This window comes from Erithacus rubecula, assembly GCF_903797595.1.
Source record: "Erithacus rubecula genome assembly, chromosome: 1".
Lineage (NCBI taxonomy): Eukaryota > Metazoa > Chordata > Aves > Passeriformes > Muscicapidae > Erithacus > Erithacus rubecula.
In genome coordinates, this window is record NC_136658.1 from 71171904 (window position 1) to 71197289 (window position 25386).

Sequence of the window (25386 nt, forward strand, 5' to 3'; positions counted from 1 at the left end):
TGTCATAGTCAAATGAGGTGAGAAAGGAAGATTTCTGTAATGAAGAAAAATGTACAAATAGATTAAAAGAAGAGAGGGAGAAAGGGAGAGATGGGGGAAAGAGGAAGGAAGGAAGGAAGGAAGGAAGGAAGGAAGGAAGGAAGGAAGGAAGGGAAGGAAGGAAGGAAGGAAGGAAGGAAGGAAGGAAGGAAGGAAGGAAGGAAGGAAGGAAGGAAGGAAGGAAGGAAGGAAGGAAGGAAGGAAGGAAGGAAGGAAGGAAGGAAGGAAGGAAGGAAGGAAGGAAGGAAGGAAGGAAGGAAGGAAGGAAGGAAGGAAGGAAGGAAGGAAGGAAGGAAGGAAGGAAGGAAGGAAGGAAGGAAGGAAGGAAGGAAGGAAGGAAGGAAGGAAGGAAGGAAGGAAGGAAGGAAGGAAGGGAGGGAGGGAGGGAGGGAGGGAGGGAGGGAGGGAGGGAGGGAGGGAGGGAGGGAGGAAGGGAGGGAGGGAGGGAGGGAGGGAGGGAGGGAGGGAGGGAGGGAGGGAGGGAGGAAGGGAGGAAGGGAGGAAGGGAGGAAGGGAGGAAGGATGCAGATAGAGCACATAGAATCTGGAAGCATTATGAAATCAGGATGTGAAAGGTCATATAATGAATGCCCATAATTAGTTGTGTTTTTCTTACAGAGTAATAGATAAAAAAAAATTGACAATGCCATTTTGCATACAATTTACAGGTCCTGCAGTAAATAAGAGTATCTCAAGGAAGCTGGCTATGATATATTGCTACTCAACTATGCCATCCCTGTGAAAATGTTTACAACTCTTTATGCTGACATCCCTATACATTATCAGGTGAGTGGAACTTGGCTCTGCCAGGCTCTCCACTGCACATAGCACACCTCAAAAGAAATCCATCACTGCCTTATCATCTTCACTAGTTCTCCGCCATGAAATTCTTCCTTGGCATTTTTCAGTATTTTGATGTCTTTTTGTGCTAAGATTGGATTAGAAAACCCAACCAATAGGCAGGAGTACAGGAAAATGTTCTGTGTCTTTAAGTCAATTAGAGCTGGATTTTTTAATTATATATTTTCTTAGAGGTTAATATTGTAGACTCTTTTCACCAGACCAAATAAATTCATTTCCTGAGCTAACAATTTTTTTAAAAACTCAGACAATGTTGACATCATCTGGAAACTGGAAATATGACTCTGAATAATTTGACCAAAGGTCACCCTGACAGCAGCATGTAGTCATGTAGTGAAACCTGTCTGTGTTCCTTCAAGGTCCAGGAGAATGTACAGTTCTGAAGTTTTAGGTTAGCTCATGCTATCTCACTTGAGAATTTATTGTTGTGCCTCACAGTCAGCAGTAGTGGCTCTAATATATGTGATGCTGAATCAGCCACCTGGCTGAGGAGCTATAAAACTTCTGTTTGTCATAACTCACTGAAAAGATAACATTAGCAGTACAGTGTGCACTGTAATACATACCAAGCCCATAAAATCTTCCTGTTCATCTCCTGCTAAAAAACCCCAACCATTGATTTCAAGGGAAGTATTGTATCAACAAAACTAATAGGGTTTAGTATAAATTTATTTGATTCTAGAACACTACAGAATAAAGGACTTTTCTAAGGAAGTGATTGTCGAAACTATGTGGCCACATCCCTGGCAAGGTCAATTACATTGGTCATGGCACTGCCACTCACTTCTTTGAGAGCCCAAATTTCACCTGAGGGAAAAAATGGTTTAGATCATGGAGCTGTAAGAATAAATTATCTACATGTGGCTGACAAACTGCATCACCTTAGTGACACCACATCTCTCTGGCTGAAGTATAAAGCTAATCTTCCTTTGCATATTCTCACTAATATGCTGATGAGATCTCTAGTATGGATGTTTACTCTTACCATTATAATAACAATACAGCAACAGAGAGGAATATTTTTGCCAAAAAAAAAAAAAAAAAAAAAATAGAAGCAGGACACATAATACGTGCTAATAATGTATGCCAGACCTGCTGACCTATCTTTTCAAGCAATGACTGTCCATGTCCTGTTGGCAGAAAATCTCTGGAATGTGTTCTGTTTCATGGGTGAAATAAAAATAACCAAAACAACTGAACAAAAATTACAACTATTCACCATCAGACAAAGAAACAGTACCCTTCATTATGTCCTGATCACAGCTGAAGTCAATGTCTAGCAAAGAAAATCTAGAGAATGATACCTAAATTACTGGGCAGTGCCCTCAGATCAGCTGATTGACAATATGACCCTCTATGAGATCATGACAGAGTCGTGATGTGGATCAAGACAAACCAAAGGTAGATCTAGTAAATTGTAAGAATGACAGCATTAGAAAAATACCTTTTGAGTCAGTACATCAGCAACACAAGTTTTAACAGAAACCATAACTGCTGCAAACTTTGACTCCAACTGCTGTATTTTAATCCAGACCTGTGGGCCAGGCATCCATGTCTTACGGATCTCTGGTGAATCTCTTATTTTTTTTTCTCCTTTGGCATTTCTGGTGTGTTTCTTGTGAACAGGCTCTTCTCGTGATCCCTTAGTGGAAACCCAGGTCTTGCCTTAAGCCCTCCCAGCTAGTGATCAGCTATGACTATTCTTCACTGCAGCCATTTTTGTTATTCCCAGAACCCAACTCCAATGGTCACTTTGTTCTTAGAGTTCAAGTTACTGAAGATATGTGATAAATGTAGCATATATTTCTGTCATTCAGGATTCATACAGGACTGCAAGATAGCTCTCCTTGACAGGACCAGAGATGCATAAATGTAGATCGAAGTGTGTTTCTGAAGCCTTTTTTTTTTCTTTTTTTTAAATTACATTGACTGGCTGGTCTGTGTTTTGAAACCTATTTGAATTTTCCAAAGCTCCTTTTAAACTTGTTATACATCTTCTGCCCTCTTGCCCTTTTTGTGTCTATACACACATACTTCTGCCACGCAGGCAAGGGAGTATGACAGGCTTCTCTCAGCTCCAGGCAATTTCTTTACCACAGTCAGCATCCAAAGTACAGTCTTTAGTGTTAGAAACTCCTCTGATGGATCTGGTAGCTGTTGATTGGGATGTAGTTGCATGAGATGATAGAATTCTCACCTTGCTAGCCCACCAAATATTGCACAAATGTTTGTAGTGGCACAGAACAGAGAAGATTACATAGTCAGGGACATCTGGCACATAGAAATTCCCTTTTAAATGGCAGCTAACAGTTTTGTCAGTCAAAAGTGTATCTGGAGCCGTGAGCACACAAGGAGCTCTTGAAGGAAAAAGCAGTAATGGGGCATGAGGAAAAAATTGTACAGCTTCACCACAAAAGCCATTGTCTTGTGAAAGAGCACTTTAGGGATGTTGCTAGTAAAAGTTGTAAAAAGCATATTGATGATCATGGCAATTTTCATAGCAATAATACAACATCAACCTAATTTTACAGGTATGGGTGTCATAAATAGCTTATCCTAGTGCTCATAACAATTCTGGTTGGGTGAATTTAATGGAACTTTATTGCTACTTCAGGAGAAATAAAAATTTCCAAAATGCCAGAAGTCACACTCTCAGACATCTGTCAGGAGCATAGCCAAACAGCTTCTCAGCAGCTCCAGTGTGGAGCTACCTGGTATATTTGGATTTGAATCTTTCTGTAAAGTTGACTCAGAAGTGTCATTTGGGCTTGCCTCAACCATTCATCTTTGTGTGTCAGCTCATACAGCCCTTCCAAAGCCTTGGCAAGATGCCATCACCCTCAGAGATGCTGGAAAGCTGCTGTGGATAAAAATAACATTACTTAATGGCTGCCACTGTTTGCAGTCACCGCAGTTGACTGTGAATTGCAAACAATCTCTATGCAAAGATCCTCTCGCCTCCAGATAAAATACATTTATATCTTCAGTTTCTTACAAAAATTACCTGGTATCCCTTTCTGGTGGTCATTTCTGCCTTCATGGCATTATTACAGAGCTAGCATCCCCATGACTGATGCCCTAGAAGCAAATAATTGTGTCCCCAAGAGCAGGCAAGTTGTTTCTAAACACTGGTATGTGTGGCTCATATTTATCCATCTGCAATCTGAAATAGTGGAGATGGAGTGAGTCTCTGCCAAGAACTGCAGCCTGATGGTGACCTAGTGTGTCCTGGAATCACCAGTGGGCTTCAGGACATCAGCAGGGAGCATGGTGATGGGCTGGATAGTACTGGTGCCACTCTGTGGTTACACTGGAAGGAAAAAGCATTGTGTGTTTTCTGCCTAAGTGAGAGTTTTGACAAAGCAGGAGTTCTGTGTTGGCATCTACTGCAGCTGACTTGGTTGGTGAGGCTGGGTGTAAAGAACGGTGTCAACAGCTTTGTGAAGCACTCACATTCCCTGGCAGAAGCTCAAGGAGCATTTCCAGCAACCTCCAATTACAGTACTAATTACAAGAGATTATCAAGTTCCCCAGAATAGACCCCAAGCTTCCTTTTGCATGCAAACTAGCAACGACTTTCTTGTCCATGCAGGTAAAGCTCTCTTCAGAGTATCATCAGTCTGAATAGGCATCACCCATCACTGTCAGCTTTTTTTAAACAATGCCATCCTAAAATATTGTTGTGCATGCAGAGCACATGCCTGTCAAAAGGCAAATGTTATATTGAGTGAACTGCCAGTCTAGAGGTTTTGAAAGGATATTTTTAGGTTAATTTTGATGATTAGAGGCTTCTTTCTGCGTCTGTCCCATACATGTCCTTTTATGTGACAAAGTCTAGAGTGCTAATAATACAGGCATGGTAATATCTCAAAGAAAAGCATCAGGTGCTTTAACCAGATTGCAGTGCTAACTGGCATAATTAACACATTTGTGCCTCACTGAAGAAAGGTTATGACAAGAAATGCCCATACTGGCCCAGAGCTAGCCTTTTGTTTCACTGGTCCAAAAGGGGATTATTTTGCTGTGGTGCAATTGCTGATTCACTGCTGTTATAGGGAGCTCTTAATATTAAGCGGTCTGAATCTACTCTTGCTTTCTTCACCTTGAATATCCACACACTTGAAGACAAAACTTAGAATTTTTAGAGGGATATACATCTCAACAATCTTCTAAAACCTAAAAGTCAGAGGTAAAATCCATAGCTAACTGTCCTATCAGAGCATGGAAAGAAAGGCACTTCCAGAAGGCAATTCACCCTCAGATTCCTACCCAGTCCTCTCCTCTGACTGAATAGAAAACCTATGCACTGAACTGTTGAGTAGACGATTTTTTTTACCCCTATTTGTGTGACAGTGACTTTTTACTTCTCTGCAAATAATTCTAAGAGTATGCCCCAGCTTCAGTACTGTGGAAATTAAATACTGTGTTTGAATCCTTGTGTAACCCCAGGCTCCCTGTATACTCATGGAGGAAAGGGGCAAAAAACCCAGAAGGTTTGATTTTACAATTAAAAAATAGAACATCTTGTTTTCACAGCAAAATGATCTAGTTGGTGCCTGTAGGCATATGACACGTCATGCAGGTGTATATCATTTTGGATGACATATCATGGACTTGCCAGTTGAAAAGTAGAACTGCCCAAGGGCTGGTTTAATTTTTGCACCTGAATCAGAAAAAATTTTACATTTTCATTCATAAATCAATGCTGCAGTCTAGTTCATACCTGCTTCTTCTGTTCCCACTCCTCCTGTGCCTCTTCATTAATTTTGTCACTTTCTCTCCATCCTCCCATGCAAATCCCTCTCTCAGAACTATGTGTTTCACTCTGTTACAGGCATTCCCACTTGGAATGTATTATTCACCTTCCCAGATACCAGTATTTATCTAAATTTCTTTTAGTGTGATGGGATTTAGACACAATTTGTACTACCAGTAGTGGAGATATGCCAGCATAGTACCACAGGGATACTGGTTTATGTCTGATTCATTGGGTAGTTGTTTTACCAGAGACTTGAGTGTGGGCAGGAATACCTAGGTTGAGCTCCTATCTCCACAGTGTCAGGCATTGTCTTGAGGATATACCTAGTTTCTTGTTGATTCACAGACAGGATTTCTGTGTTTTATGAGGTTGAGCCAAAGTTCCTTTATTTTTTCGGTAACTGAAGTTAACAGAGCCCTCATGGATGGGTATTGCAGCATAAAATAGCTTCAGTTGAAGAAACAAGATGGTTGCAAAGAAAGAAGAAAGTAAATTCTTACTGGATCAATAAGAGAGGAAGGATTCATTGCCTTTGAAAATTTGAAGGAAGAGGGTAAGAATTAATTCCCTTTTTGTCCCTGCCTCAGCCCCATTCTGCCTCATTTTACTGCAAATGTCTAAAGACCCAAGCAATGGGCAGTTCTTTAATATGCAGAGCTAGCACAGAATCCTCTCTACTCAAACATGAAAATGGCTTAGCAAATATCCAGTTTCTCTAAAGCCAGCTTATGGTGTATACTAGAGTAAAGAATTTTTTCCTTAAAAAAAAAAAGTCCTTGTTTTAATGGGTAATTTCCCTTGAAAATGGTAAACTGCAAATTAAATGGCAAAAAGCAATTAATTATTGAAATTATAATATCCTTGTAAAGGTTAAGAGGTAATATAAATGAAGTTCCTGTGAGCACATTAATGGAATTACTATCTTTCCCCTTATAAGTGGTAACTGTAACGACCTTGCTAATTAGCTTTTTCATCGAGAAAATTAATATTGAAATATGCAGTTTTATCGCAAAAGCACAATCTATGAGTAGGTTATTTTGTTACAATATAATATCGGGAGAGCACTCTAGGTGTTGAACCTTCCCAGAGAGGGTTAAGAGGTCTTTCCAGAGCGTGTCTGGGAGATGAGTTTATGGGAGATCCCCATAAACCAAGATTAGTGACCTGCTATGGCAATTAGACATGCCCAAGTCTATGGGCCCTGATGGTCCACCCCAGAGTACTAAGGGAACTTGCGAAGAGAGTTTGCCAAACCACTCTCAGCCACCCAGCAGTCCTGGTTAACTGTAGAAGTTACAGCTGACTGAAAATTAGCAAATGTTACACCCATCTACAAGAAGGGTTGGAAGGATGTTCTTCCCCCACCGAGAACATGGTTTGGATATTGATACACCTGGAAGTGGGTCCTGTTGGGTTTCAGATGGCAAGAGCCGGCGTTACAATTCTTCTGTGAATGAATCCCTGAGATTTCAGAAGTTCCAGCTTCGTGGACTCCCTGAGTTCTGTACAAGCCTGTGATGGGGAGGGGAGGAAATGAGCTTCCACTTGAAAAATGAATTAGCCATTGTCCCCAACTAGAGGATTTTCAGCTTTTCTTTTTAGAAACCCCAGAAATCATTAGCCATATCCATGGGAATGTGATCTAATAGGGTGACCTAGATGCAAGTGATTGCTGGAACTCGCGGCGAGAGGCAGCTCTGCTCCAGTTCTGTGGAAAGAGATTGGGGGAGGTACAGGACGTTTCCTAGAGCCCCCTTCTCAGATACACCCAATTTAACCAAATTGGGTTTTATCCTGCCGCTAAAAGTCACTTTTGGGTTCTGCGAAGGCACCTTAGAAGCCTCAGGACAGTGGCCCAGAGCGGTTACAGATCCTTTATGGAGAGCAGAGCACGCTCTGCTCCCTGCCCCCGCCTTTCACACACACGCCCTTCCCGGTCCGCAGCCGCATCAATCGCTCCGGAGGGGCCGGGCAGGACCCGCGCCAGCCCCGCGGGGCCGGGAGGTGCCAGACCCCCTGTCCCTGCCCCTGTCCCTGTCCCGGGCTCGCCCAGCCCTGCCCCCGCCCCGCCGCCCGCCGAGTGTCACTGTCGAGCAGCGCAGCGCCCGCCGCCCCGGGCTCCCCATCGCCGGGACACCCCATCGCTCCTGCGCCGACACCCTGACCTCCTGCTGACAGCTGATCCCAGGCTGAGGCTTTGGAGTGAAAAGAAAAATCTTCTTACTGTTGCACGTGCCGTAAAACAAACCCGCGACTCCAAACGCGCCCGCCGCTCGGTGCGAGAAAGCAAGACCTGCTCTTTGTACATTCCCTGCATCTTTCTTGAGCAGCATCTGGGGGACATAGACAGATGCCCCACTCGTAAGTCATTTGTGCTCCGTCTACATGCACAGAAAGCGGGCTGCTAGGAAATCCCTTTCTTACCAGGAAATCACTTGTTCATCATCCAGATGTTCCTTATTTTAAAAAGTCCAGTTAAGAATTGTGGGAATTTAGGATTGAAACCAGCCATGTTTTCCCTAAGTTTGTGTAGGGCTAAGACAATTCCCTGGTAATGGGACCTGTAATCTCAGATCTCCATCACTTTGGCTCCATCACTGTGCCCTTTGTGGGGGCAGAGCAGGCATTCCTCCCTTCAGCTGAGGGGCTGGTGCAGAATAAACCTCATTGGCCTCTCCCACAGCCATCAGGCTTGTCAACAACAGGACACAAAAGAGAAAATCAATAGCTGTAGCTGCTGTTTTAGAGCCCTGCAAGATGTAGAGCACCTGGTAGCTTTTATATAATAGATGATAAATAATAACTTCATAAAGATGAAACAACATATGGAGGGTTTATGGCGAATAATAAAGACTGCTTTCCTCTTTTATTTTATGTTGACATGTTTTTATGTGCACCCAGAGATTAAAAGACTGGTGTTAGCAACAACAGTATTGTGTCCAGTAAGGCAAATGTCCTTCAGAAATACGGCAAGTTTTGTTACAAATTGTTAGTAAGAGAATTCACAAAATTTACCACCATGACAACCACCAGAAAAGTAAGTATTAATTATAGGATAGTATTAGAATAGAAGTGGGCAGGTCTTTTGGTTAGAGCTAAGTTTATAGTCCAAGATTCAAGCCTGAATGTGGCAGCTCAAAATCCCAGGTGTCTAGTTTCATCCACAGTAGAAAACATGCAATTTGTTTGACTTGGAAGGACACCATACATGGACATGGACAGGATCTGGTCACTTGAATTTGTTTTCTTACCTTCCTCTGAGAATTTTTCAGGTGTTAGAGTTGATGTTCTCTTTTTCTGTATGTTTAGTTGATTTTTTCCCCCTAGCTGCTGCTGCAAGATTGGACATAATTTCAGGCAAATATATAAATTATCAGGTTATTTCTCTAACAGTACTTGTCTGTTTGGTTTTTAGTGACTGTATTTGAATAATTGGGTTGACTTTCTGTTGCTTCCAGTACATAGCCTCAAGTCTATTGTTGTACATATACCTTCCTTTTTCATTTAAAATCGAGTAGAGACATGACCTGAAGATCCAGTTTTGTGAGATGCTCGGAACCATGGTGTGATGACTTTCATGCAGACCACACAACTGAAAACAGATGGTGGCCTGAAAGACAAAACTCTCTTGGTTCTTTTACTGGTCAAAGACTGAAGAATGAGACAGAGGTTTGGTGGCTTCTTCATTTTCCTTGGGGTTTAGGAACATACATATTCCCCTGTGGAATTTTATATTGTCTTACAAGTCATACCATAATGAAAGAGTCTGTGGTTGAGCCTGTGATGTGTATATTAGCCAGGATTGATTTAGGTAGAGTGACAGGATTTTCTGTCTTTATTCTACTGTGCTGATTAGCTCCATCAAGTCTGTAGTGCCCCAGCTGTAACACCAGCTTAGTCAATGGATTGAGGAGAAGGAAAATGGTAAAATCTATAAGCATATTTTTCTATCTCCCTGCTAGGGTAGTTTTCTGACAGTGTATTCATTGGTGTTTGATTCAGTCTGACTTCAGTGGGTGCAGCAGAGGGTAATCTGTGGCTCAAGTTCCCTCCACCAACTATGAAGATTTTTCACAAGCAGATTCTTTTAAAATTCAAAACACCAGGACCAATTTTAAAACCAGCTGCTATTTCAGTATAGACAAGACCCTGAGGACCATGTGTTTTGTTATTGCTATATTCTGAGGAGGTGTGTGCTTTTATGGTTGTAAGAAAGGTTGTGAATCCTAAAGCACAGTGTAATAACTCCCCTTTTCTTTTGAACAGGTTAGAGTGGGATAGAAATATTTCAGCTAACTTTCAATTAAAATACTTCCAAACACAACAATCCTGAAAGGCGAATCAAATGCTGAAGCATGATGAGTTTTAAATATTAGGAAAAGATGGAATGAGAATTTGGATGTTACATTATTTACACAATGTGTTCAATTTGTTCCTAATCAAAACAAAACTCCTTGGACAGAAAACGGATTGTGAAATAAAGCTTATTTCCCTGCAAGTGACTAAGTCATGCAGCCAGCTTATGGGGGCATTTAGAAAGAGTTGGCAAAATGAGATGCTTCAGGAGAGATGCAGATTTCAATGCACAGTTTCCATGAGGGAAGGCAGAATGGCAGCAGCTCAGGGAGTGAATGTACAGGCCATATAAGGCAAATAAATGAACTGCTGTAGAGATGCCATTAGCAAAGCAAACACTGACTTGGGGACCTTGGCATATACCATGGAAGAGATAAATTGCATGAATAAATGCAGGCTTGTTTGCTTCTCCCTAGGCTTCCAATGCCAATTTTTACTGAGAAACAGTTTCCATGTGTGAAACAGAAGTTTTTCCACAGTCATTTTAATGCCAGACAATTTCTACCCATGTCTGATCCCAACACATGCCTAATTTAGACATATTTATCACAGTTTCATTATAACCCAGGCCTTTGGCTAAGAAAAGAATGACAGACCTCAGTCTTTAAACAATTAAACAACTATTTAATAACAGTACTCACTTCTTCTCTTTCTTTACACTGAGAGCAGAGTTCTGATGACACAATATTAGTTTAGTGTCCCTGTTGTTTCAGGCATTGGTAAAATGAACAGCAGGGGGTAAAACACCTCTGAGCCAAGTGAAGGCATGCAAGCAGTAAACAAGGAGTGTCTGCACTCTCTAGAAAGTGCATAGCTCCTTGCACAAGTGGAGATCTGAGAGCTCATGCATGCTTGGGGGTGGAGGCACAGCACCGGGCAGAAAGGTGATTTGAGGGGAGGATGCTGGAATGGTATGCTGTGGAGCAGGCTTCAGCTCTCAGCTTTGGGAAAGCCATACCAGCTCCCTTTCTGTGAGACACCCCCTGGGCACATTCGCTTTCATGTTTTGGTGTGGATCAAGGGTGTGCTTTTGAAGTGATCTCCAGATCATCCTCACTTACCAGTTTTATTTTACCCAGCAGAGGTGAGTACACAGAGTGTGTTCAGATAGCAATATAGCAGAAGACAGGTGCCACGAGTGTATCAGATGCACTCTAAGTTCTCATGGAGTGTTCCGTTCTCAGGCCCAGCCTGGAATGAGACTGAAGAAAAAACTATTGAAAAGTATGAACAGTATTTAGGCCCTCAACACCATGAGATCCAACACCAGATTGATCTGCATTACTTGCTAATATAGATGTATACTTGGTGGATGTAGCCTAGGGGTAGTCAGCTGTGGATATGGCTGCTTTGGGGTTATGCCTTCATTGTCTTCCTTCTGGAGTATTTTATTGCATATATTCTAGCATTCAGCCTATGTTTAACCCACTTCTTTGATTTTTTGAAGCACGTTTCCTAAAATACACTTGAAATGTTAGGGGTGAGCTACCTTGATAATTTGATCACGCTAGATACTTTCCAATCCATTTTTTATCCCTTGAGAAAATATACATTTTCAGTAATGTTCTGATTTTAAGACTGCATTAAGGGGGGAAAATGGAAGTCTAATTTTAAAAATACAATAAAGCACCTTTGTAATTTAATTCTTAAAATAGCTGGTGTTACTATTAAATGGTGTAAATGCAGACTGAGTGCAATAAACCTCACTTCCATTTAGCATTAATAATATTAATGAATGGTGTTTGAATTACAGGCCAGGACTGTAAAAGAAACATTACCAAAGAGATTTTGCATGTCTGCTGCTGACATAATTTAAACCTGTCATAAAATTGTGTTATATCTGAGAAATATATTCATGTTTCTGTGCATAGAGGAAAAAACAGAATGGGAAATGTCTTTTTCTCCCAGGGGCAACCACTCCTCAAAACTTTCCCACTTAAGACACTCTGGGAAAGGGCTGAAGCTCCTGTCTCTCCGCTTGACCTAACCCATTCGGGAGGAGCTGCTTGGTACTGTGATCACATTTACCCTCGCTGTAGACCAACTTGGGAACTGTTGCGATCAAAATGCTGCATCAGCAGCTCGCATGCAGAGACAGACACAGTTCTTATCACACGCACACCATCAGGAGATTAGCCCATATTTTCCTATGTAAGGACTGCAGCCTCCCTCCTTTCCTTCAAATACTTCTCTGTCTTTCCCCCCCTCTCCTCGGCTGCCCTTTCCTCCCCTCCGTCCGCGGCTTTCGCCGCCCCTTTCACCCCGCACTGAGCCGCCGAGACAGCGACGCCGCAGCGCTCCGCGCCACCCCCGCACCGCTCCGGCCCCGGGACCCGAGACCCCCCCCGTGGCAGCCCAGGGCGGGCTCGGGAAGCCGGGACCCACCCCCGCAGCGCCCCGCGGGGCCGGGACCACCGCCCCGCCCCTGAGGGCTCGGGGACGCGCCCCCGCTCTCCCGTTCGCCGCTCCGCCGCCGCCCGGCCCCTCGCCCCCGGCCCCGTCCGCGGCCCCGCAACTGCGCCGAGCGCGGCGGGTCCCGCCCGGGGAGGCGGTGGCGGCGAAGGGGGAGGAGAGGCGGCGGAGCGCGCTGCCTCCCGCGGGATCAAACCGGGGAGAGAGGAACGTGCGGAGGAAAGGACGGGCTGGGCTGGGGAGGGTCCCGGTCCCGCCCGCCTCGGAGCACCCGCGTCGCCTCCGCGCCGGGAGCGCGGGTGGAGTGGCTTGGGGCGGCCGCCGCCCGCCGGCCCCGCGCCCATGTGCTGCCGGCAGCCGCGGCGGGCAGCCTCCACGCCCGGCGTGTCCGTAAGTAGCCCTTCGCTCCCCGGCACCGCTCCTGCCCCCATTCTGGCATTCCTAGACCCCTCGCCGCTCCTGCTCCTCCCAGACACCGGCTCTCCCGCACTCCCTGCGCGGCTGAATCCCCTGCTCCTTGCGGACCCCCTGTACACCCTTCCTTTCTCGAACCCCTTGCCCTCTCTCGCTCCCGGTACATTGCATCCCCTGCATGACTCCGGATCCCCGAGCCTTCAGAACGTCCTTTCCCTCCCCGACCCCTCCCCACCCTGCACATCCCCCTGCATCCCCGGACCCTCTTCCCCCACTGCGTTCCCTTTCCCATCTCTAACATCCAGCCTGGCCGCATCCTTTGCCCGTTTCACCGGACCCTCTAGACTCTCTTTCCTGCTCGGATTCCCAGCCCTCTCATCCTCTTGTCTTCCCGAATCCTTCCTCTCCCGGGCCCCCGTCCTTCCCGTATCTCACTGCCACCCCGGACCGCTCTCCCTTCCCGGCCCCGCAGTTTCCCCGCTCTCCGTCCTCTTGGCCACTTGAGTTCCCCGTACTGTCGGCACCTCTGACTTTCCAGCCCGCATTCTCCTCTCCCTCCCATTCTGCTCCCGTCGGACCCCTGTCCCCACAACTCCTTCTCGTCCCACGTCTCCTGCCCTTCCCGGATCCCCTGTTCCTCCCGGGTCCCCTGCACCCCAGCCCGCCCCGCCCGGCACCTCCCACCCTGCCGGGGCCGCGGGCGCTGCGCCCGCTCGCCCGCACTGTTCCCTGGCATCACCCCGGCGAGTTTTGGTTCCCGGCCGCCGCCTTCCCTCTGGGGAAGCCGTATCTCTCCGCCGCCCCCTCCTACCCCTGGAGGGCGGGGAGCGGGGTTTCGGGGCCGGAGGGTCGAGTCCGCCTCCCGGGAGAGCGCCCAGGCTGTGAGCTGGCAAAGCTCCGGAGAGCCAAAGCTGCTGCCGCGCTGGAGCCGCAGGATTTGCAGGGTCCTACTCCGGGACCCTCCATGTTGTCCCCTATTTCCAGTCGTACCTCCTCCTGCGATTCAGGGAATGATCTCCCCTAAGTGCTGTGACCCACTTTGGCTTAGACTTTTGGGGCCATGCCAAGACACAGACAGATCCTTCTCTAGATGATGTTTCTGAAGAAATAGTGGCCCCTCATGCTCCCCTCTTTATCCCCAGGGGTTTGGCGTTTTGCAGGTTGAAAGACATTTCTATAGATAGGCTATGGGTAGATAGATGCACTCTTCTTCAGTAGCAGTATGGGCCTTTTTAATATTACAGAAGAGACTTCCTTTTCTTAGTGTTTTAAAAGTAAACAAAACTTTTATGTAGTGAACATGGCTAATTTCACTTACAAACTTTCTGTGCATTCCCTCCTTGTGCTGAAGTTGTATTCATTTTATTGCCTTTTCATGAATTGGATTCACTGATTGGCGTCTAATCATGCTTGGAAGAAAAAGCCCCTGTAAATAGCTATCAGAATTAATTTGGCAGCAACTGTGAGAAATGATCATAAATTTACAAATGCTGTTAGAATAATGATCCAACATGAATTTAACGAGAAATACACTCCCAGCCTCTGGGAACAGCATGTAGGTTTCTGTGACAGTGAAATACACTTGGGCATGCTGATACTGAGCTGAGAGACTGGGAGTTGTCTGAGAAGGATACAAAGGGGTTATGGCTCCTGGGTTTGAACTGGGAAGAGGCAAAGAAGAGCTGGGCTGAATGCAAGCAGGAATGTTAACAGAGACCTCTGTGTTTTAATTGTGTGCTCCTTCAGGTTGTGTAGGGGTGAGTCCTAAAGATGTGGCAATGTCTTCACTTGCCAGAAGCCCACCTGGAGTTTGGGTTCCTGGCACATCAAAGTGATAAAAGGCTCCTTTTGTACAGGGATGCCAAACAACTTGGAGTGCTGGAAAAAATGTCATCTCATATCACTTCTTTTGGGGGTGTGTTAATAAGTTTTACCTGAGTCACAAGAGTCTGATCTTGAAGTGCTTTAGCTGCTGTGGGTGGCTTTGTGCTGAGGGTGCAGTACCATGTATAAAGTGAAGTATGTTCTCCAGGCGCTGCAGGAAGAAGGTCTAGCTAATTAAGAATAAGCAAGATCTCATCTGTTTTTTCTATTGGTGCTAGAAAGACTGGGGCTTACAGTGGAGAAAAGTGAGGCAAGTACACAGGCAGTCCCTGAAGGTGGCTGCAGAGCATTCCTGGATGTGCACAGCAGCCTGTGCCAGCTGGGCTGCTGGCCACCACATCACACTGGCCACAGAAGCTGGTGTCACTGAGTGATTCTGGCATCTGCTTGCAATGAGGGGGGGGACAGAAAACTGACATGTCTTATTCAGAAGTCTTCTAGAAGGAAAAACTCTCTGGCAGACATATTTTTTTTCCAGTGTCAGCATTACTGAACTTGGTTTTTTTTTCCTTTTTTTGTGTTTTGTTATTTAATTAGGGACCTCTGACTTCATGATGGGAGGAAATATCCCCCTGGCTGTTACAATCCGAGCTTCTCCCAGTGTGAGGATTTGTCAAGGCTGAGAGATTCCGGATTATCCACAAAGCTCCTCTAAAATACAGAGTTACTTTTGTGTCTTCCCATCGTGAGGGGTCTTGGAGCAGATACAAAGATGGCCTCTAGCCTCACGTGTGCTGGCGTCATCTGGGCCTTCCTCTCCTTCCTCTGCGCTGCCGCCTCCTGTGTTGGCTTCTTCATGCCCTACTGGCTCTTGGGGTCGCAGCTGGAGAAGTCAGTGTCCTTCGGCACTTTCCGGAGGTGCTCCTACCCGGTGCGGGACGAGAGCCTGCAGATGACGGTGATGGTGGAGCAGTGTGGCCGCTACGCCTCCTTCCAGGCCATCCCCAGCGCCGAGTGGAGGATCTGCACCGTGGTCACGGGCCTGGGCTGCGGGCTGCTCCTCTTGGTGGCCCTGACGGCGCTCATGGGCTGCTGCGTGTCCGAGCTCATCTCCAGGACTGTGGGCAGGGTGGCAGGAGGCATCCAGTTCCTGGGGGGTAAGTGCTTGGGGAATGGGGATATCCGGGATATCTGTTTGCACGTGTGGAGATTCTCCTGTTGTTTGGGAAGAGGGGGGAATGATTCAGACTTTCTCCTAGCGAGGCAGATCACTTGATTTCCTCAGTGCTGCTTGTGTGGCTGCCTGAATGTGGCCCAAAGACACAGTGGGATGTGCTCTCTTGTGCTCCTGTGGGCCAGCATCTTCACAGCAGTTTTGTGGGTTGTAGTTTCCAGCACAGCATAGCTGAGTTGGAGGTACCTGGAGGAGCATGTGGGCTACAGATCCACATGAAGCACTGTGGTTTGGCTAAGGAGAGGCTGTGTTGTGTGGGAACAGCCTCTCTTTCTCCTTCTTACCCCTATTACTGGCAGAACTCCCTCCAACTCTGCTCTCTGCGGCTGCATGGATCTGGCAACAAGCTTTTGGCCCAAGTTTGAAGTGTGGATTGTTTATCCCTGGTGGAGGTGGCCCACCACCTCCTGAGAGGAGCCCTGCTGGGCTGGCTGACCCATGCTGCCTGCGGATGGTGCCACAGGTTTGTTGGCTCCATGGGCTAGACAGTGTGTGGGAGAATTACCTCGGCTCCTTTTTCTAACTTGCAATTGTGTGGCGTCTTTGTAACTGTAAGAGTATTGGAGGGTATGAGACAATAAGTGAGATCCACAAGCATGCTTTTTACAGGGCAGTTCTCCCAGTAGATCATCACCCTCTTGTCATTGGTGACATGCGGATCAGCAGCACTCACTTTTGCCTGATGCAAGCGCTCCACCACACACACACACACTTGCCCCCATAAGGCAACGTGTTTCTCTGAGCTTTGGGTGCTGGGGCAGTGCAGGTGCCAGCTTTTTGGGTGCCCTGCAGCATCTGCTCCCAGTCAGGCATCCTGGCTCATGCCCCAAATGAGTGGACTGTAGCAGAACCCTTGTTTCTTTTCCCCTCCAAACAGGCGCTTGCCCTGCAAGGGCAGTCTGGTTACATGCCGTGACTGCAGCTTCTAAGGAAGCACAAGCCAAAAACTCCACTGGCTGTCCAGCTTGGTGAGGACAGCTGAGGCTGGGAAAGGGCCCTGTGCCAAGCCTTCAGCCAGACAATACCAGTGTAACTCCCTCCTGGCCGTGGGGAGTGCTGTCTCCAAATTTTTGAGTAGTTTCTGCACTTTAGAGCAAATTGACCCCATCACTTCACCCTTTCCTCAGCTTTGCGACCCACAGGCATTCCTGTGTTTAATCTGTCTGACAATTTGAAAGTGCAGCAGCTGCTGGAGAGTTAAATCTGCTGGGAGCTGTGGTTTCTTGAAACCTGCTCCATTATACAGTTCCAGCCAGGCAGTTGGAAGTGGAGGAAATCTCAGTTCGGTGACAATCTGCAAGCCTGCTTTGTCTTGACTATTTTCACTTAGAGGCCTCACAGGCTGTGACCACCCCCTCTCTCTAGCTGCTGTCTCGGCTCATCTGGTTTTAATTTGAGTTTGGCCCCTTTCTCGTGACCATGCTCCCCTGAGTGCCTGTGGAGCAGGGCTGGCAGGGGAGCTTACAGCTGTTTGCTTGCAGCCAGCTCAGCAAACACGGCAGCTCCAGCAGTGGGCACATGGCTGGGGGTGCAGGTGCACCCTGCTCCCCATGACACTGGTGTGGGCTGAAGGTGTGTGCCCTTCTCTGAGGCAGGATGGTGGCTCCTGGATGAGGAGGTGAGAGGTTCCTTCAGAGCACACCATGGCATCACCTGAAGCTTGTCCAGGCTGACCAGGCAGCATCCCATCCTGCCTGGAAAAGCAAGAGCAGCTAGTGCTTGCTCTCTGTAGGTGGCAATTCAAAGAAATATGAACCTGTGATATAAAATGAAAATTGCCAACAACTTTGCTTACAGTTTGGAAATTAGTTCCACAGCATGTCTAATTTTCCCCTCTACTGGCTTTTATGGTTGTCTAGCATTTCATTCAGCACTGCTGGAAGTGTGTAAGAAAACACCAAAGTGAGGACCGTCACTGCTTAACCTGCTTAAAACCTAACTGTGGGGGCACAAGGGAGAGGCCAGGTGGTAAAAGCCAGTAATTTGGATAAACTGAAGGGACATATTAGGGTAAAGAGGAGTTTCTTGCATCCTTCATCAGATCCTTAGCTGCAATAAATCAGTGTAGGTTAATTGTTTGAATGACATGACTACATTTACTTAGATGTCTAACTTAGGCACTATAATTATTATCCTGTTTTATGTCAAGATAACTGTGAGCTCTTCACCTTATTTACAAACAGAGAATGCCAGCTCTTTGTTCCCTGTAATGCAGTTGTAAGTGTAGCTTATTCCATGATGTAGGCTTTGAATGTGGCTTGGTGGCAAGTGTAGTCATTGTCATTTTAGTTGGTCTCCCCTTAGAAATCAAATAAAATAAAGCCCTTTTAATTTTTTTTTTATTTGTGAAGAGTTCCCTCCTAGCTTTATGTAAAGAAAAGCCTAGGAAAATAAGCAGCCACTGAGTGATGCTATTCATCCTCTGCATTAGAACAGGGAGATGGCTAAATGGTTTCACTTTCTTTTTGTCTGAGGCTGCTGCACTCATACCCTGCTGGAGCTCTTGCTCCAGTGGCAGAGGATGAGTGTTAGAATAAACCATATTTCTCTTGAAGTTAGCAACCAACATAAAGACAGGTTCAGTGTAGCTGGTTTATGGCTTTACTTGTGTTCCTTTTGTTTAGGATCCAAGTAAGTTTCTCAACATGATTTAAAAAGCACAGACTTAAGGAGGATGTAAGCCAATGGATAATGGATTATTATGGGAGGCCCAAGAGCAGGGGAGATGTACACTGAAGCTGTGGTGAGCCAAAGCTAAAACTTAGTTCAACACTAGAAGCATTTTTATTGCTATGATGTGGCAGAGAGTTTGCTTACCAGAGGTGGTAAGTGAACAGCCTGATCCTTTTCTTTTAGCACTGTGAAGAAGGAATAACTCCAAGTAGGTCAGTGGAATAACACCTGTAAAAAAGTAGTGCAGCTTGTGCTAGCTGAATGGTGCCAAGGTTTTATAGCTGGGATTTCCCCAAGTTGCATGTGGCAGCTCAAGGGAGTGAATTATTCATGAGTGCTTTTACCATAAATCTGCTCTTCTGATAAAAATTGAATGGCAGAACCTGCAAGAAATTGCAGATCTAGGCAGAGTCAGAAGGGCTCTTTGGATATTGCTTGATCCCATATACTTAGTCTGTATTTGGTATTTCAGATGACCCTGTCTGCAGAGTATACATGTATTTTAAGGTGACTGGGATGAAACACTTGGAGTTTCTGTTCCTATTAGAGAGATTGCAGCTCTGTAGCCATTACAGCAATTGCTTGCATGAAAAACAACACTTTTAGCTTTTTCTAAGGCAGTTTGGTGGTGGGTGACAAGAGGTGTCCAACTCCCCAAGGCCAGCCTTTTCTGCAGTGGTCTGCAGTCCACAGCTGGCAAACTGCTGCTGTGGTCTCTCAGACCACGCTTCATGGACATCTCTCTTGGACTGCTTCAAAGAAATGACAGCTGAGGTGAAAGTTATGCTGTCTGTAACCTCTTGAGGGCACAGTTATGTAGATGGATACAGTCTTCACTGATAACATTAAGTGGAGTGTTTCCAGCTGGTTTCCTTTGTGTGTTTGGAAGACTGAGGCATATATAATGTTGCTAGAACAGATTGCAAGGATGTAGCTTTGGCCATAACTCTTGAGGATATGACAGCAGGGAGTGAAGTTTAACAAATCTATGGCAAATTGGAGTCTGTAATTATTGATCTTCTTTTCATTGTGCTGTGGCAAGTCAATTCCACTTAAATGGAGAAACTAGAAATTTGAAGGTAGGTAGCTCAGATATGACATACTAATTTGGTGAAGTTTCACTCTCTAAATGCAGAGCAATGATTTTAAGAACATAGCAATATTTTTAAGAACATAATGAACTTAAAGGTTAGCCAGTTTTATGAGAGGCAGTGGATCAAAAGGCACAAGTACTGCAAGGATGGCCAATTTAAAGAGCATTACGCTGGCAAGATGAAGCTTTTCATTAAAGTGGTCAGCACACAGGAATGAAGTCTTCACTAGCTCAGAACTCCCTTTTGCTCTGTAGAACAGCTAAACCAAGCTCAGAGTACAGATCCAAGGGGACAGAACATGGAACAATCTGCTGGCTGAGACCCCTCTCTGAACCTGGCCCTATGGCCCTGATTCTGTGCCATGTGAGAGAAGTGAACCCTTCCCATGATTATGGGGTAGCCACTTGGCTGCAATATTTGTCATCTTTAGTATTCAGTGATTTCACTCTAACAATGCACAAGTTTTGCTACTTCCTTCATTAAATGAGCAAAGTTTTCATCAGTGTCTACTCTTCGTCTCCTTATTTCTCTGTCTTGTTTCCCTTATGTCTCATGAAAGTGTTGAAACTCCCAAAACTACGGTCCTTGAAATTGTTGGTTAGAAAATCTGGAGACCTCTTGGCACAGGGTGTTGAAAGGAGCATTTGATTATTTGAGAAAAAGAGGGCACAGTTCCTAAGAACTTCTGATTTTGTCTCAGAAAATAAAATGTGACCTTATGAAAAGTGCTCTCAGGACTACATTAAACTGCTGGAGAATCCTTCTTCAAATGTGTGCTAATAGAGGCCATCACAGTTCCTGCCACCCATAAGAGGGCAGAAAAATATGGACTGATCTCTCAAGATAAGGAGAATGTTGAGTGAGGGGTGATGTTTTGATTCTGTGCTGTCTGTAATGAAATCTCAGAGAAGGCCTTTGTGACTGAGCTAAAGATTTTAAGGAGACAGGTCCAAACAGAATCTGCAAGTTAATGGCATATTAATGGCTGAATCTGACTTTGTGGGTGAGATGATACTGAAGTGTAAGGACAGAGGTCATACCCTTGTGGGGTCATGTAGAGAAGCTCTCCCTCAAAGTGTTTGCTTGGGGAAACAGTTAAAAAAGTGAGAAGAAGCTCTTGGCAGAGATGGAGTCACTGAAACGAAGTTGTATTTCAAAAAATGTGGCTGGCAGTTAAAGACAACTCCAGGGTTAAAGTGGAACAAAACAGTCTTGCTTCTGAGGCTGGCTAAGAAAGGGGCTTTGGGGAGAGTAGTTCCAATTGACTACAGGAACTAGAACTTCTGGGAAAGGTTTTTGTGCAGCTGGAGGAAAAGGCACTGAACAGTAACCATTATTTCATCTGACAGCTCAAGTGAGGCTTTCTGCCTTCTGCCTGGAAGACTAAGATCAGCGTAATTTTCTGCCCATAAGGGAGAAAGAGTAACTGAGAAAAGCTGTGTGAGAGCAGGGAAGATCTGAGATAGTCAAGAGACTTGTATCAAGAAAACAGTGACACCAGACTCTTTGTGGCTCTCCGAAGCAATTTCATCCTTTCCCCCATATGTAAATACTCTTGCCATCTCTCCCTGCAATTTGTACCTGAAAAATACCTGACATAAAAAAAACCAAAACGAAAACCAAAAAACAAAAATAGCCTTTTTGTTATTTCATTCTCTTCAGCCTAAAAATATTTTTTGAAAGTCTAACTTCTGAGGAGAGGCAAGGCAGGGTCATTGCTTCTGTCAAACACCAAGGCCTCTTCTTCACCTGCAAGTTAGCTGTTCAGGGTTGCTTTGTCACACCTTCCTCTTCTTGGATGCAAAACTTCAGTGATTTCACTGTGCTTCTGAAAACACACCACAGGGCAATCCTCATCCTAGACAAAGACAAGCTGCAGTCTGAGTACCAATCCAGCATATATGTGCACATACAGACACTGCAGGAGAGGCAAATGAAAGGACCAAAGCCTCACCAAGGTAGCAGAAGAAAACAATGAAAGCACCATTGTTAAAAGTTGCTGGTGAGTGATTGTGGGTCTAGTAGTAGGCTCATTGATTCAGCAATGATAAAGTCAGCAGAGAACACTGTGGCTGCTTAGTCTGAGGTCTGCAGTAGTGTGGGTCATAGGACAGCCTTCATATAATTTCAGTTTGAGTTAGAGTGTATCTCTGAGAAAAAAACTTCTCGTCTGAATTTAATTAAGTTTGAGAAAAGCCTGATCTCCATAAGTTGTTCCTGTGGTGAATTACTCTGACTGCTTTTCTTCCAGATCATTAATGCAAATTTTAAAATGTAGCACCAAGAATATATCATTGTGAAATTATGCTTTCTCAAGGAATATTTTGTCTTTTTTTTTCCTTTTAAGATCCAACACTTAGGTTGCTTTTAATCCATTTAAGTTGTGCTTTGTTGTGGTTTCTTTACCAGAACAACCTGTACAGAAGCTGCTTTGTACCTGGTGTGTTTCACACTAGTTCTTTCTCCAGTTTTATCTAGCCATCCACCAAAGGATTAAATGCAGTGTAGTGTTTTGCTGCTTCATCCCTTTTCAGCTAGACTTTGTCTTGTTAAACTGAATCCTCTGGCTGCTTGTGCCTGTGCTCAATCTTTGCCCCCCAGTGCTACACACTGTGGCACAGCACAGAGTGAAATTCTTGGATTTAGATTTGGAGTCCAAAATAAGTAAGGCAGGGAAGTATAACTGTTTGGGAAGATATTTAGGACAAGGGAATTTAGACAGTGAAATTATCTTAAAGATTCTGCAGCATATGTTTTATTGAAGATAAGCCAGACCTCTCTCTGCTGTATTCAGATAGGAGTTAAAATATTAGACAAATATAGGCAGGATTAAAGCCTGAATGTCAGATATGAACCAATACAATATGTGTGCTCTGTCAGTTTATAAAGGACATTATTTAGACTCCTACTCTCTTAATTAGATGGACACTTGTACTACTTGAATCTTTCCTGAATGCATGGGTCATCAGATCTGCCTGATAGAGAATCCAAGCTAGCAAGAGTTTACCTGAAACAGGTTAAGAAAGGTGCAGACTTAGATCCTGAATGTTTTCAAGAGATGATACTGTTTTGCATGGTTACCTTCACCTTAGTCACAGAAGTTTCCTCTGCAGACTTACTAAAAGCTGCTGCCCCTTCTGGTGTAATAGCACAGGTTTGTGTGAGATTTTCCTTAGAGCCCCACTGAAGGAAACCTGGTTAGCAAAGTTTGCTATTTAAGCTAAAACCGACCATTTTAACAAAACAGGTTAGCAAGGAGGGGTCAGCAATACACATCACTGATCCTAAAGTGCAGAATCAGTAGCTCTGAGGAGACCATCCCTGCCAGCAAGGTCACAAGCAGTGCAGAGCAGGCAAGGGGTTGTAATGCTGCTGAAACAGAGGAGATGAAGACAAATTATGTGGAGAGTAGCCTTCATACTTAGCTGTCTTAGTTTTTTAATTCTGTTCTCAGCCACTTCAGACAACTCTTCTGGTGTTTAAAATCTTCCTTAAAAAAGCATCAGGGCCCTTTACAGGCTGCAAATTTCTGTGTGTCCTTTGAAGTCAGTGACACTTAGAACAAATTACATCACTATTTCTGTTCTAGGATTATTGGTTTGACATTATTCTAAAATGGGTGTGGTTCAAGACTTTGTTCTTGAAGAGCTACCCTAGTGAATTACCTTGTTTACACTGAATTGTTTTGAATACATATTCATTTTGGTTTTTTGTTTTAAATTATATATAATTCTAATATAAATTTTGATTAAATACAGAGGAAGAAAAAACCCCATGCAGAGTTTAAGCCTGGAGGAAAAAAGTAAGATTTTAGGTGCTTTGGAAACACATTTAAAATGGAAATGTTGATGTATTAAAAAAAAAAAATGGGAAAGATGTTCTTCCCAAAATATTGGGAAGAATCTGTATGCTTCCCTTGTTGTCATATTAATGTTGAATATAAAAATGATGATTTGAATATTGCTTCAGCTGTGTTGCATTTAAGCAGAGTTTTGCATTAAGAACAGAATTTTTGATCTAAAGAAGTCCTGGAGTGCTGTTTTGTTTATCTGTAGAATGAAGTTCAGTCTTCCTGCTTTTTTATCCCTCCTTTTATTGGAAAGAAACAATGGTGCTCAGCACTTCTGTGACACTTTTCATTTCAAAAGGTTTTGCTTGCATAACCTAATGAAACTTTAGAAAACGTGAGGCAGGGGACCAAATAATTTATTTTGCTGATGTGGAGTCAGAGTAAATTCAGAGGTGCTTCATTTTAGATCCTTTGTTTGTATTGATTAGAGAAGAATCTGGGTTGGAGTTGTTTCTGCATTGAAAGATCTGGCATGTTTTACTTCCTGAGATATTTCAATGGATATTTGAATATTTCTGGGAACTGCATTTAGGCATCAAAATGTTTCAATATTTTCCAGTGTGAATGAAGTCATATGCCCTACAGACAGGACAGAATTGTTCCCAGTGGTGTATTTTCCAGGATTTTTTCCAGTCTGGCGTTAAATATCTATGTAATTTGTATTTTTTTCTCATTTCTCTTAGGAAACTCAGGTTACTATGCATTCCACATGGATTTTTTTTTTCCAAGTATTCAACCTGTATTTTCCTTTCCTTGCTCACATCCTTTTACTTAGCCAATACACCTTTTTACCTTCTAAGGACTTTAACTTTGGAATCTCAAAAGTAAAATAAGACAGCTTTCAAACTCCATCATTTCAAGGAATTGGGGTGTAGAACTCAAGAGCATCCTTTGTAGTGATTCCATGCAGCAAGCAGCTAGGAAGGAGTGTGGTGTAATTGATAAACACAGGATGTATTTGCACAACCAAAACTCCAAGCACAGCTGCTTAGCCTGTGGTGACCATCATGTTGGCTGGCATCCTGCTCAAGGATTTCTTTGATTCTGAGGAGTGGAGCACCTCTGTTGACTTCAGTGATGTTAAGCTTTTGATGCTGCACAAGTGCAAGGTCATATGAAGAGGGCCCTAAGTCACAGAGAACCAAGAAAGGATCTTCTCCTTGTTTTTGGGATGACTCTGCCACCACAAGACATCACAGGTCAGAGGGGCAATATTGCACTTGACAGATCCCTTCTAGAAGCTGTCCTGTGTCTTCTCAGGCATGAAAAATTTGGCATGGTCACTGCACTCTGACAATGCTGGTGATAAGGCTGATTCACTAAGCTTGATTAGATCTCCTTTACATTGTTTGTTCCACTGTCAGTCCCCTGATGACACAGGTACATCTGAGAACAGAGGCAGACTTTTTTTTTCCCCTGCAGACTGGCTTTTCCTTAGAGCCTGAACTGTTGAAGTCAACAGGAGTGTTCCACAATAAAACTCAGGGGAAGAGAGGATCTGGAGCTTAGCACTGTTGCTACTTACTGTGACTAGAGGGATTTGGAGGAGGTTGCTGCTGTGTGGCAGGGCAGAGACCTTCTTGGGATACCAGATTCTACCTAATTCCCCAGCTATGGAATATTAATTGCATCAGGACTAACACCTTAGAACAAAACTCTTTCTTGAGAGGATTGCTGTACCATGAGCTGAATCTACATTTTCTTGCTTAAGACTCTTTCATGAGGACTGACCACTTTGAATTGATTTGCAGGTACAGTTCTTTACTGGGCGTACAGATTTTTATGTAAGCTTGGCAGTAGTTTATAGGAATATGAAGAAAAATTATAATGAAAGAAAACCTAAACAATTACTTATTAGAAATCATTGTTA

General features: G+C 44.5%; 1 protein-coding gene across 2 annotated transcripts in view; it reads left to right on the forward strand.

The window, feature by feature from the left end:
- The first annotated feature begins 10949 nt into the window (after positions 1–10949).
- Positions 10950–25386, forward strand: part of LHFPL6 (LHFPL tetraspan subfamily member 6) — a 135918-nt gene continuing 121481 nt past the window's right edge. The window contains exons 1-2 of one of the 2 annotated variants that reach the window (XM_079304197.1): positions 10950–11099; positions 15263–15822. In XM_079304197.1, coding sequence (XP_079160323.1) covers positions 15438–15822 — 385 coding nt within the window. In that variant the 5' untranslated portion in view covers positions 10950–11099; positions 15263–15437. Of the gene's footprint in view, positions 11100–12395; positions 12818–15262; positions 15823–25386 lie in introns of those variants that run through there. The other variant, XM_079304196.1, reaches the window with a different exon arrangement.